The following is a 14,289-nucleotide window of genomic DNA, read 5'->3' on the forward strand; positions in this document are numbered from 1 at the left end:
AAAAAATAGCCAGAATAACCAACAAGATAATTTCTTGGAACCAAGATCAATTTCAGAAATGATAAGAAAAGCAGGCAAAAACCCAATCCATTTCTGACTGAGAAGTGCCGCAACAGTAAAGGGGAGGACTCAATTAATTGGCTTACGGAAGTCACCTCCAACATCAGAAACAGCAGAAAACCAAGAACCACAAAGATAACAGCGAAGACGTGTTTGTATTTAAAGAGCTTCAAAAAAGGAACTTAAGGCATCCGTTTGGGGCTAGGTATCACTCAGGCATACTCCATGGATGGACCCAGCACACTGCTGATGATCAAAGACAGAACTAAAGTAGGCAAAAAGAAAAAAAGTCAGTCGTGCTCAAAGATAAACTCAAACCCAAATATGGCTGAATTGAACAAACCAATGAAAAACAAAGGGATAAAAATGGTCTGGCGGAAAGCACACAGTCTAGGATGCCGGGGCTTGTCTGAACTGACAGTCCCAGGTGTATGTGTGGGAAATAGACACCATTCAGCTATCAGTGTTCTCCAGTTGGTTGATCCTAAAGGTCACATCTGGAACACTGACAGACTTCAAATGGGAACTTTTCAAATGGCAATCTTTGAAGCCAGAGGAAGCACTCTATCGGCTGGCAAAAAAGAAATTAGGCTGAAAAAAAGTGCTTCCAGCTCATGGCACAGTGAGCAGAGCATTTGAAAAATTAATCCTCTGAATTTCCTCTGAAAGTTCAAGGAAATCATCTTTTTAAAAATCTTTTTAAAGAAAAGATCAGGAACTTCACTGGATTAAGATAAAAAGGCTCCAGCCTGCAGTAAGGGTTGAAACGGTCACTTTTCTCAAAGATGGGTTGCCAATAAAGACCAGTCCAATTGTAGTGGGGGCCAGCGATTCCCCCACACTTGACCTGTTGCCTGGGGCCATTGATGTCTCCTGTTCTGGCCAACCCAGGATCCAAACCAGTCCATCGGTGGCACTGTAAGGTGGGTGGGTGAGAGCCTGAGAAACACATGCTAAGATGGTGTTAGACGTTTGAGAGATTTATTGGAGGAAATGTCTTCAATGAAGGGGAGAGGGAGCAGGAGTAGATAGGGAGAGCCTTCAAACCACAAAGCAGGTCTGACACCCGTGGAAGGAGAGCAGGAAGGAAGGACCTGGTAGGAAGAGCTTCAGACCACAGTGCAGCTCTAAGAACGTCTTAGCCAGGCCGATGGGGAGTTCCTAAGCACAGGCTGCCCACTGGGGGGGCAGGAATCACCCAGGGCTGGTACCTCTGCCGAGCTTAGTCATTAGCTGGAAGCAGCCCAAGGAAAGTGTGGCCCCGGCATCAACATCACTCTAGAGCTGAAAGGGCAGAGCTGGGCTGTCAGTCACCAGCGCTCCCGGCAGGTACCAGGTTCTCCTGAAGGCAGGTTGGAGCCCCCAGCTGCACCTGATAGCCAGCGCAGAGGCTGTCCCGACGCCTCCACTTACGTTGGAATCTGGGGAGTGTGTCACAGGCAACAGTGGGGCCATTCCTGATTCCCATTCCCAGCAGGCCCATCTGTAGTGTGTTATCTTTCTTCGGCAGGGATGGTGGGTCCCTTTGCCTCACAGAGGATTTGAATGGGCCTTGGTCCCAGTCTCGTACCAGGAAGGAAATAGAATTGAATGGGGGTAGGTTATGGGTCAAGCAAATGGTGTCTGTGAACAGACCAGAAGGGACGAGGATGACCTTTGTTGGTCATCAGAAGCTTGATGCCCGAGAGGCAGGGCTGAACTGAACAACAGAGCAGACGAGAAGTTGGATTAAAGGAGCCAAGTTTCATGCAAAATTTATGGAGACAGAGCCTCTCCTAGACGTTCCACTTTCATCTTTAAATGTCATTAATACAGAACCTTACAAACATCTGTGAATAAACACACCAAGTTCCTTGGAAATGTCTCTGAAAAAAAATAATTAACACCAGAAGAGGTTTGAGGAAGAAAATCTGGATGAAGAAAATCTGGATGATGAATATTATGCCCAGTTGGGTGCTGTTCAGGTGTGAAGAGCAGGGAAAGCTACCCTCAGGTATGTGTGGCTTCCAGAAAAAGAATCGTCTCCAAGAGGCAAAAATTTAGACCTCCGAGAGACAGCAACAATGAAAACTGAAAACATCAAGGTGGAAAAGCTTGGAGCTGAGCATTAAAAGCAAGAAAAGCATGGAAAAGGACTTAAGTTATAATGAATGTAGTTACAAATTTAAAATTACAAAACAAATAAGAGATCATTCCTGTCCTTTTAAAAAAAAAGATATAACACTTTAGATAAATGAACACAGAAGGAAGAATGTTCTCGGGTTGCAGGGGGGAGGATGGTGCAGAGTAACAGGACGTGGACGGAGCAGACGGTCCATAAAAGAAAAGTAAGTTATTGCGCTGGGTTCTTTTTTACTTTAATAACTACGGAAACTGTAACATAGTTTTTTAAACCTTGAAGTAACCACTGACTATTGAAAGCAGGATGTCTATCTTCAAAATCGCCGAAGACAAAAAGAAACAAACAAACAAATCATACTATATAGCAGAGAAGTAAACAGAATGGAAAAAGAAACTATGCATAGACATTAGAGCAATAAATACGAAAAATTCCAACTTTCCTCTATTAACTAACCTTTTCAGTTCAGTTATGAAATACATTCAACTCTTTGTTGTTTATGAAGGACACAATGATAGAGAAATGTTCAATGTACAAGTCCTTCAATGATATCGAAATAAATATACATGAAAAGAAAGTCAAAGTGAAAATATTCAGACCTAGCATTGTAGAAATTAAGAATAAAGCCACACATCAGGATTAAGAAGGTCATTGTATATCAATAAAAGAAAAATTGTAAAGGCAAATATAGTAATCTTATGCACCAAATGGCATTGCACAAAAATACATAAAGTAAAATTGTTAGAATTCAAAGAGCCACTCGCATTGTAGGGCAGACTTTAATATACTATAGATTTGAACAGATCAAGTAGGCAAAATATAAATCATGATACAGAATTATGTAAACAATACAATGAATACGATTTAATTAATAGCTTTAGGATTTGGTTTTAGACAAATAAGTCATCACTTTTTTTCTCAAATATCCAAGAAACATTTGCCAAAATGAATTATCTGCCTAGTAAGAACAAAACTTTCCACTTAAAAAAAAGCAGAAATTATGTTGGGTCTATTCTCTGGCCACAATACACAGAAAGCTAGGAAATGAAAAATAGAATTATCTATTTAAAAATAAGTGAAGTCAGAACTACAAAACAAAATACACAGGATATAATCAAGAATGACAAGACCTTTCTGGATTGGTTGTTTAAAAAAAAATTCACAGGCTGCTGCCAAAACTATTCTCAGAGATAAACAGCCTTAACAGCTTTAATCTTTTTTTTAAAAAGGCAACTAAGCAAATGAACTAAGCACTCACCTTGAGTATTTAGAAAAAAAGAACAAAAAGGTCATAGAGAAATCAGGGAAACATTTATAAAGATAAAAGCAGAAATACATGAATTAGAAAAGAAGAAAATGCCAGAATCAATAAATTTAATAGTTGGTTCCTTGCAGAGGGGGCGGGGGCGGGGAGGGGGGATGGTAAACAGTAAACAAAACAATACATGTATCTCTAAGAACTATTATTGAGAAGAAAGACTCATTGATCATAACAAGGCATTAAACTTAGATGGAAAGGAGAGGAAAAAAATAAGAAACCACTACTTTATCACCTGTGGGCTAATCCATTTAAAAAGCTTGATGTAATTGACGACTCAGGAGCAAAACATAATTTACCACAATTAATACAAGAGTTGACACAAGAAGTATTGATTAGACCAACAACCATGAAAGAAACTGAGGATGCGATCAAAGAATTACTCAAACAGGCTCTGGTTTATTTAAAATTTCAAGAAACAGATAACTCCCATGCTCTACAAACAATTTCAGAACATAAGATAATATTAGTGAATTTCTGTTATGAAACTAACTTACCCAAACACCAAAACTTGACATAAGTAGCACAAAAGAGAAAAACTACTGCTCAAATGCACTTATGAATATAGATGCAAACATCCTAATTAGGATATTACCAGGTAGAACTCAGTATACTAAAATTATAAATCATCATTGACCAAATCAGGCTTACTATAGAGATGTAAGACCATTTCAGGGTTAGGAAATCTATTGATATCGTGTAAAGCAAAAATGAAAAGCCATTTGATTGTATCAATAGTTTTTCCACAAAAGTCACTTAAATGAAAGAATAGAAGGATATTTCTTACACATGATATGGAGTAACTTGTTGACATCAACGGCTAACTTTGTATTTAATGGTAAAAAAATAAAGGGAACTTTGTTGAAATCAGATACTTGTCAATACACAGAAGGTCCAGATACTACACTAAGACAATTAACAGAAATAAGACTAAATGAGACATTCCCAAAAACCAATAATACAAACAGAAGCCTTCATCAAGAAATGATGTTGAGACATCAGTGAACAATTTGGGGGTAAAAACCAACTTAGATCCTCATCTCATGCCTTATAGCAAAAGAAATTCCAAATTTATGAATGAATTAAACTTCAAAAAAGTCAGACCATAGACAAACTAGATGAAAATTTAGTAGAGAACTTATAAAAGCCAGTGGAAGGAAAAGCTCTTTTCAACTTAGAATGACTGAAAAGCACAAAAATCAGAAAATAGGACAGGTTTGACAGCACAAAATTAGAAAATTCTTTTTGTTAAAAAATTTTAATATCAAATAATACACTGGAGGAAAGAAAATGCAACATATAGTTAGATAAATGATAATCTCTCTTACGAAGAATATTTAAAAATGTATAATCAAGACCCGTAATAGATAACCAGGCAAAGGACACGAATAGATGGCAGTTCCCAGAAGAAGATTTACAAAGAGATAAAATTTTTGCTCATCAGATTTAATGAAGAAGCTGGCAAGGGTTCCGTGAAACAGTCACCGCTATGCTGGTGAACACACAAATTAGTACACAACTTTGGAGATTTGTAGCTTATATTACAAGCCACAGAAATCTTATTGGTCTTTCATCCAGTGATTCTGAAAATTTAGCTTAAGTAAATTATGAAAAAAAAGTTGTGTACAGAAATATATTCACTTTAACACGTTTTTTCTCATTGCAAAAAATACATGCATTAAAATGCCAACAAGAGCTTAATTTCACTACGGTAAATCTACTCAATGGAAAATTTTTCTATCTGACTATGTTATGCTTATGCTGACTATGTTAAGTAAAAACCCCACAAACTACAGGATTATACATTCACAACGATTTCAACTATGATTTTCAAAAGCCCACGCTTAGGGAAAAAAAACCTAGAAAAAATTTCCATATTCCAAACCTCGGTTGCATTCTAACAGTTAGATGGTGGCAGATTTTTAAATCATTTATTTTTATTTCTCTCTCTCTCTTCTTTTGGTATATTTTTCCAATTAATTAATGACAATATAAAAACAATTTAATTTTTTTTAAAAAAATTGTATTAAATGCTAGAGAAAAAAGGAGAAAAATGAGAATAGCTTTTGACTTTCCCTTAAAAGAAGAAAAGTTTAGGAGCGTGTTTGAGGCACTGTGTGGGTAAGAGGCAAGTTTACACCGAATTTAAAGAAACGCATAAGCTAACCAGTGTTCAGCTGATGAGGCATAAATCTTGCCAGGTCAAAGATAAACACTTCAACATGTAGCATCTGAGGGACTTGGGAACAAAGCATGAAGTGACAGAGAATTGGAAGTGACAGCTGAGAAAGCAGGTGCCCCTAAGAGATGAGAGCAGGATGACAAGACCCTGATCCAGGATAAACAGAAAAATTTCATGAGTTCACAGGTCAACCATCACATCATAAAAAGTGTGCATAACATAAAGAGTAAAGATGAATATAAAAGAAAGCCAAAATGCCACATTAACAATGAAGAGTGGGTGAAGGAAGGGAAGATATTTAAGAATAATTCACGGGCAGTTTGGAGAGCTATTAATAGAAATAAACGTAGATGTTAAAACTTGACCATGTTCTAAATTGCACATTTAGGTTAAATTATCTTGTCTATTTTAAAGGGACAAAAAGGAAGAGAAAATTCACGATGGAAACTGAAAGTGAAAAATTGTAATGTCTCAATATAGAAAGGAGAGGGCAACCCCGGAGGCTTGCACAGATGTAACAACTATAGTATAATTCTAATACTCCCCATAAAAAGGGGCATCCATTAAAAACTCAAAACCCAATCATCTTTTGCGGATAAGAAACCCAGAGAAAATAGGCGTAGACAGTAAAATGATAGGATTATCTACAGTTTATCAGGCACACGGAACCCTGGAAAAGAAGGAAATATAACAAAGTAATTTTTTTTAGTGAAAAGAATTAAGAGAGAAACACAGAAACTCTACCAACGTAAAAGTTAACAAACCATAATTAAAACATAAAACACTCAATTTATGTTCCAATGAGCATAGCAAAGAAGTACATAATGGGAACACACCAGAACTGCAAAGAGAAGTCGAAATGGAAATATAATTGTAGAGATCTTAATGCTCGCTTCTTAGAATAGCATCCATCAAGTAGACAGAGAAATTGAGAGCTCTACACAGCCCTATTAATAAGGTAAAACTAGCAGATCATTGAGGGCTATGCCGTAAATCAAAGGAACACAGTCTCTTTGGGACAGGAAAGAGTTTTTCACTAAATTTATCCCACCCTGGGCACAGCAAAGGACTGCAAGGCAATGGCGGTTCTACCCTCCTGTTCTCAGACCACAAAGAAATCACAGCTCTGCGGCAGCACAGTGGTATTAAAAATGTATGATAGACATTACTGTGCATTCTCTTCAATAGTCTCTTGAACAATGTGTGAGTCAGAGATAAGATCAGAAGTGCACTCCTGAAATATTGGAAAGGAACAAATATTTACACACAAAACACGGATGCAGTCACAGCTGCAAGGAAAATGGGAATGCCTAAGGAGTCTTGTAAACAGGAGAGAAGATGAGAATTGAGGTGCACCCAATTCTGCGTTTGGAGAATCTAGAAGAGGAACATGGCGTGACAGTGGCCCTGCACTGCTCTGTCACCCGCGCACCAGAGGCTGTCTGTCCGCTGGGGCTGCATGTGGAGGGGCTAGGAAGCCAGAAAAAGAATAGATGTATTAGCATCCTCCAGTGCTCAAGACCTGCTCCACTGTGACTCCGCGGGCCTGTAAAAGGAATGGGTTCCAGATGCTGCAGAAAGCAGACCTGTCTTGCCACTGGAGGGTCTGAAAGCAGACACAGCAGCTATGCCATATAGTGAGCTCTCTGTCACCAGAGGTATGCAAGCAAAAGCAGGAGAGCCACTTATCCAGAATGTTGTCAAGGGAATTCACGCAACTGGAGGGCTTTCTTTTTTTTTTTTAGCCCTGAAATGGAACTTTCTGTCAATATATTAATATTTTTTAGTGTTTTATGAAGAGGAGAGAAAATGTCCCATATGTGAAAAAAGACAGGGCAGGGTGCCCAGAGGCGGCAGCTCTGCTCCTGGCTGTCGCTGGCTGTAGGGCCTCTCTCTGGGCTCTCTCATCTGAATAGCCCTGCTCAGCCCTGTGAATGGGGAGCCCAGGGCCTCACGGAGCTGGCTTTCTTACTGCCAACTTGACCTCGTTCTGGGCTGTAATTCCTGCAGCTGCCTGCGCCCCCTGGTACCCTCCCCTTCCATGCCCTCAAGGATCCAGCCTCCTTCTCGGGCAGCCCTGAGCCTGTGCCTGCACAACCGGGGCATCTAAACTCCTTGTCGATTAGACCAAGCCAACCTTCCTCCAGTGGAAGGACTGGACTTTCCAGACAACACAAGCAACAGAAAGAATGCAACCTTGGAAGGTTTGCAGACTAAGAAGGCGCTCCCCTCTCGTGTGCTGCCAAACCCCTCACTCGCACGAAACTCTGTGGTCTGTGCCACCCAGACATGAGAGGGCCAGCCCATGGCTGAGCAGAGTTGGCACAGCCTGAGGGGCGTAGGTTGAGGAGGAGTGGTCCCCAATCCCCAGACCAGTGTCGTCCCCATCCAGGCTCCTCACCTAAAATCCCGGTCTCCTCTGAGGGGCTGGGTTGAAGGCCATAGTTGGAACATAAATAGTTGCTTGGTTGTAGTTATCTGCCACTAACACCATAATGCCAATAAATTCATCAGTCTGCACCTGAGCTGGGCTTCTGGGGGATGTGATGCAAGAAGGAACTGGACACAGCAGTGACAGAGCACGTAGACAGAATCTCCCTGACCGCAGAATTTTGCTGGAGCTGCATCCTAAGCTTGGTCGTGCTAGAGTGGAGCTGGGGGAGTAGGGGAGGCCAGCTCAGGGACTTGAGATGTGGCCAGCTTGGTGCCGAGTGCCCTGCAGGAGGGACCGCAGTACATCCCTGGGATGTTGTGATAATTACGCCCATTTTACAGAGAAGGAGAGTGAGGCTCAGGGAAAGCAGCAAGTCTACCCGAGGTTAAACAGGTAGCAAGGGGCCTCGCTGGAACTCACATTCTGAGTCTCGCCTTCATCTTCTCCCCACTCCAGGCTGCCACAAGCATCACCAGCAAGAGCACCCGGTGTATCCAGGAGCTCCCAGCCCCGCTTCCTCACTCCTTTGCGTGCCTGGCGCTGCTTGACATACTCTTTTCCCTCAGCCTGTCACTTCCCCTCCTAGAAACCCATCCCTTTCTTCAAATGTCCACTTTCCTGATCCACCTACATCATCCGATGTGATTTCCCTGCCGTGGCCAAGTGGAGGACATCTGTGTACCGGGGGGAGTGTCCCTGCTGTCCTTTAGCAACCCCAGGACAAGGACCAGGTCTCCTACACCCTTAGATCACCATGTCTCTCATCAAAAGGCCCTGGGGAAGATCTTATTAAATGAAAGGAGGAACGAGGGAAGGACCTGGTCTGTAGCAGCTCCAGAGTGACAGGCGTTTCCCTTTGGTGTGGGGACAACTGGTCAGAACTGGAGGAGCCCCGAGCCTTCCACGGAGCCTTGGGCAGCACCTTGCACACCCCGCCCCCCAGCCCCACCACCTTGGGCAGACCAACCTCACCCAGGCTGATCCTGGGACATTTCCTGACCTCCTGTTCTCCACCTCCACTCTCAAGAAAGAATCTAGAATTCTTAGGGTTCTCCATGCTACTGTATCTTCCCTCCCAGCCTATCCAAGAGACACTTGGTTGGGGTTCGAGAATAATCCAAGTATAATATATAACAACCAAGCTTCCCTGGTACTTACTGGGGGCAAGCAATCCCCATTACTTACTGCTCCCAAGAGCCCTGTGAGGAAGAAATCATTATTGCTCCCATTCCCCAGAGAGGTACACTGAGGCCAGGAAGTTATGCAGTTGGCAAGCGGCTAGCTTGGGCTCCCAAGCGTGGCCCTGGTCTGCCGCCAGCACCTTGCTCAGGGGCTGCAAGGCGATTCCTGAGAATGTGTCATCTTGGGCTCTTGGTGCTTTCCCAGCCAGATTCTGGGGGAGCAGGGAGCCGGGCCAGCGAGGGTGGTGGCACGCAAGCCAAGCTCCCCTGGAGAAGGTTCTTGGGCTGCCTATGGTGAGGTTTCCCCACCCCGGCAAGATGCTCAAACTTGAGTCAAACCAGGAGGAAGTTGAGGTTCGTAGAAAATGTCACCGATAATCAGGGACAAACCAGCTTTCCGTCTGCTGCTGCTGTTGTCACGGAGGCTGCCGGAGGCTGCCGCTGCCCCTGCCATCTGGGACGGTGTGGACAGAGTCGGGGCAGGTGTGGATAGAGCCCCGGCCGTGAAGGCCCTGCTGACCTCAGGAAAGTCACCTGCAGTTCACGAGATCCAGGTCAGTCCATGGCTCTGTGCCTTGGGTTTTCTAAGTGGCCCGGGGGCTGTTACCTGTTGGTGGTGTGGCACAGCTGAGCGAGCTGTGAGATGTCATTTCTCCTCCCAGCTTGTTCACCAACCTGCTCTGGAGAGAGTCACTTCCCTCTCTGGGGCTCAGCTTCCTCATTGGTGAAATGAGGGGGTGGGACCAGATGTTCTTCAAATGGCTCTAGTGTCAGCCTGATCTGGCAGAGGGGGCTCTTTCTATCAGGTCTAGAGAGGGGTTCTGTGGGGGTCCCCTCTGTCTAAGTGGGGAACATTCTCCAGGAAGGGGATTTGCATTCCGTGCCCTCTTGGAGGTTGCGCACTGCACAAGAACCAGCGCATGAGCAGAGGCAGGAGACGCCTTTGGACGAGAGGGAAGCAGGTCACACACTAGATGTTCTAGGCTGGGTGTCACACAGGGGCCACCAGCATCTGAAAGAAGCCACCAAGACTTCCAGCGCTCCTGGGGTTTAGGATTCAGAACTACCACCCACAGAAAAAAGCGTGATGCTGGCACATTCCTATTTAGGACTCATGGGCTGGGAAGGCCTCAGGGCCCAGCCTGGGGGATGCCTCAGCCCCAAGCAGGGGGCACTCATGCAGAGTGTCTTCGAGGATGGGCAGCAGGAGGGCCTCCCCCACCCCCTACCCCGCTATGCTGGGCCCAATGCCACTCGCCAGCTCTGGCTTCTCCATAGCGGTTTGGGTCAGCCTTGGGCCAAATAGCTCCGGAAGGCCTTGCGAGAAGAGATTTCCCCACATCCTCCCATTTCCAGGGCCAGGAGAGCTGAGACTCACCCATGGGCCCTGGGCGGCTCTCAGCGGGGACCCCCTGCAGATTCCGGCCATTCAGGAAAGTTGGGGCTGAACTGCAGCCTGGAGTGACTAGGAGATCCTGTGAGAGACTGAGGCACGGGCTATTCTGACAGGCCAGGCATGCTGGGACTTGCAGGTGTCTACAGGAATAGAAACTCCCCGAGATGGATCTGGGTGGTTCGTCCCAGCGTACAGGTCATCTCGGTACAAATAACAGCTTGTGGGTGACTGTGGGGAAGTCACCTGGCCCTCCAGAGCATGGGCTCTCCCAGCTCAGTGAAGAGGTTGATGGAACAGGGACAGCCTTTTCAGCTCTCACCATCTTCACCTGATCACACCTGTGCTTGTGGGGATGCAAGTTCAGTCCCTGCTCCGGGACATGGGGTCCAAGCTGGCCTGGGCCTGAAGACAGGGTTCTGGGCAGTCCCTCCCCAAGCAAGACCCACCCCCCCAGACCCCTGGCCCCACCTAAGCCAAGGTGAGGCGGCCAGGCCAGGGCATCCTGGGTGCAGGTGCAAGAGGTCAGGAGACTGTCAGGACAGCAGCAGAAACAAGACACGCAGGTGTCCAGGGCCTGTGGCATGGGAGCCCCGGGAAACAGTCAGCATGGAGGGGCCTGCAGAGAGTGACTGGGGCTCAGCCCCTTCCTCCTCCGAGGGAGCCTCGCCCACCTCCCATTCTGGCTATCTTCTTTTTTCAAATGAATATTCTGGGGCTGGCCTGGTGATGTGGTGGTGAAGTCCTGCACTCTACCTCGGTGGCCCGCGGTTTTGCAGGTTTGGATCCTGGGTGTGGACCTACAACCATGCTTGTCAAGCCATGCTGTGGTGGTGACCCACATATGAAATAGAGGAAGATGGGCACAGATGTTAGCTCAGGGATAATCTTCCTCAAGCAAAAAGAGGAAGACTGGCAACAGATGTTAGCTCCGGAAAAACCTTCCTCACCAAAAAAAAAAAAAAAAAATTTGTTTTATTGCTGTTGCTTTTTATTTAAAATTTCAAATACATGCACACGATTCAAATACATATGTAAACACATACAGTAAAACGTCTCTGTCCCACCACTGCCCCCCAAATCCAGTACCCACCTACTCCTCAGGGTACCACTGACAATAGCTTCTTCCAGAGTTTCTATACCAACATATATACATAGGTGTTCTGTTTTCTCCCTTTTTTGATACAAAAGATTGAGTCCTACATGGGCTGTTCTGCATACAAATTGTCTCCTACCTCCCTTTCTGGAAGAGCTTTGCCAATAACCCTTATCAAGGGAGTAATGGTAGACCCCTGGCAGAGGAATGTGTGGTCCAGACTCAGAGCGCTGTGCTCACGAATAAGAGGCAGGCTAGGCAGGGACTTGCCCAAGGCCCCGCCCATGGGTCAGGCCTGTCCATCCAGCTTCCTCCTCTCCTGTCTCTGCCACAGCCCTGGGGAGTCATAAATATCAAGATTTTTTTCTCAGAGAATTTCCCATAAACCTCCTCAAACTGGCCACTATGGTGCTGCCCACCGTCCCAGCATCCAGCACAAATCAGAGGCTTTGGCAACCTGGGTGGGTTCCTGCCTGCTGGCTGGGGAGCTCAGAGTGGGCGGCAGTGGAGCTCAAACCTAAAATCCCACCAGCGTTCTGGGCAGCATCTGCGCTCCGGGAGCCAGCTCCCCGTAGGGTGAGAAACAAGCCATTCTGATCGTATTTGCCAAAAAGCGGCTCCCCAGCACCCAGGGGCTCCCCACACCCTCTCCTGATGCTCCTGAAATTTGCTCGTTTAGCATCACCTCCAGAAGGGAAGACCTGCCCACCATGGGCATTGCAGAGTGTAAGCACTGACCAGAGCCATGCGGGATGCCCCCAACCCAGCGTGGGGGAGCTGCTCAGGGCACAGGGGCAAGGGACAAGGTGAGGACAGAAGAGACAAGAGGCACAGAGAACAGCCTAAGTGCAGACACAAGGAAGGAGGAGCTCAGCATTTTGAGGGGGGGCCCGGGGGTCTCACTGTGCAGCCAAAGGCCAGGGTATGTGTGGGATAGCAAGAGCTGAGGCTGGAGGGCTGGCCAGACAGGAGCAGCATCAGGGGTGCTCAGAGGTCCCTGGGAACCTACCTGGGACAGGAAGCCATCCCATAAAAGAGAAACCTCAGACAGTATAGTGTCTTTCTTCTAACACCATCCAAATCAGGACCAGCTGCAGTGGGATGGGGCAGTTCAAGGACTGGACACAGGACAGACTCAATTGGCAGGGTCAGCGTGGGATGAGGGCAACAGCTATAATGGAAGGAATCAGGACAGGAAGGGGGTGTCGGGGTGTCTCAGAGAAGGGCCGCTGTGATCTGAGGCAGCCTGATTCCAATGAGAGCCCCAGGCCAGCCGGGTGCAGGCACCCACTCCTTCATGTAGCCACTCTGTAAACCTGGCTCGTTGCCTAACTTCTGTGAATTGGGGGTCACACATTCACTCAATCAACAAATGTCCATTGATCATCTACCCTGTACAGGCAGTGGTGGTCAAGACAGACAAGAGGACTTGTCTCAAAAACACTGTTTTCAGGAGCTGGGGTGACAACAGGGGTAACAGCACCCAGCAAGTGTCTGATACTGGATGGCACTGAGATTCCTAGTCCCCGCGATGTCTGCCTTGAAGAAGAAAGGAAAAGGAGGACCTTGGAGAATGGAAACTTCCTGATTGAAGGGGTGGGGTTCCAGAAATAAGAGAAGAGAGGAAGAGAAAGGAAAGGCACGGGGAGGGAGACAGGCCCAGTCCCCTTTGTACCCTCCCACGCTCTGCTCTGAACCTGCCAGGCTCCGCCGCGGTTCTGTCCCCAAGCTCCACCTGCGCACTGAGCCTGCATGACTCCACTTGAGCACAGACGAGGCCCTTTCCTGGGATCCAAACCAGGTCCCCAAGGACTGACCCCTAGCTGTCCACTGAGCCACCTGCAGACACCTTCAATGTCCAGCCCCCCTGGAAGTGGGCACATGGGCGGCTGACAGCCTCAAAGTCAGGAGCCTTCATACCAAGGCAGGATGGAGTAAAATACGCAAGGGGGCAGCAAGCTTTAGAAGTCACCTCTTCCCCTCCCACATGCCCCCTCCAGCTCTCACTGGAAATGTAACAGTGAGGTTAAGGCAGAAAGTTCTGGATGCTCAGACATCTGGGAGTGGGCTTTCCTTTGGCTCCTGCCATGACCCTGGTCATTCTTTCAGAGCTCCTTGCTCCCCACAATCGCCCTGTCTGCAGCCTCTCATGGCCCCAGTGGGGCCTGGGGTGGCCCTGAGCGTGCAGGAGTCAGACCAAAGTGGATGCTGAAATTCCCCAACGTGCAGAGGGGGCCCTTCAGTATGGAGGTTATCAAGACCACAAGGTTCTGGAAAAGATGCACTTCCATAACGTCCCCTCCTGCTGAGTGCCAGGGAAGAAAGGTTCTGTAATCATTGAAGGGGGCCAGCTCTTTCAGTGAGCCGCAGAACGTATTCAGAACTCTAAGGAAATGCCCCAAGTTGACACACCTGGCTTGTCTTGTCCAGGTCTCCAAGGCCCTTTCGAGATCCGGCCCTCCAGGGGGCAGCGTCCTGGGCTGAACCATCAAGGGAGCTTCCTGGC

At 46.5% G+C, this 14,289-nt stretch overlaps 1 protein-coding gene across 7 annotated transcripts in view; it reads right to left on the bottom strand.

The window, feature by feature from the left end:
• GPR55 (G protein-coupled receptor 55) overlaps positions 1-14,289 on the bottom strand; it is an 82,130-nt gene that overhangs the window by 6,747 nt on the left and 61,094 nt on the right. Inside the window, exon 1 of one of the 7 annotated variants that reach the window (XM_070618530.1) lies at positions 10,673-10,824. The exons of 4 other annotated variants lie outside the window; for them this stretch is intronic. In XM_070618530.1, the coding sequence (XP_070474631.1) occupies positions 10,673-10,676 (4 nt within the window). In that variant the 5' untranslated portion in view covers positions 10,677-10,824. Of the gene's footprint in view, positions 1-8,080; positions 8,217-9,901; positions 10,129-10,672; positions 10,825-14,289 lie in introns of those variants that run through there. 2 more of the 7 variants (XM_008530045.2, XM_070618529.1) reach the window with 2 other exon arrangements.

This window comes from Equus przewalskii, chromosome 5, assembly GCF_037783145.1.
Source record: "Equus przewalskii isolate Varuska chromosome 5, EquPr2, whole genome shotgun sequence".
NCBI lineage: Eukaryota > Metazoa > Chordata > Mammalia > Perissodactyla > Equidae > Equus > Equus przewalskii.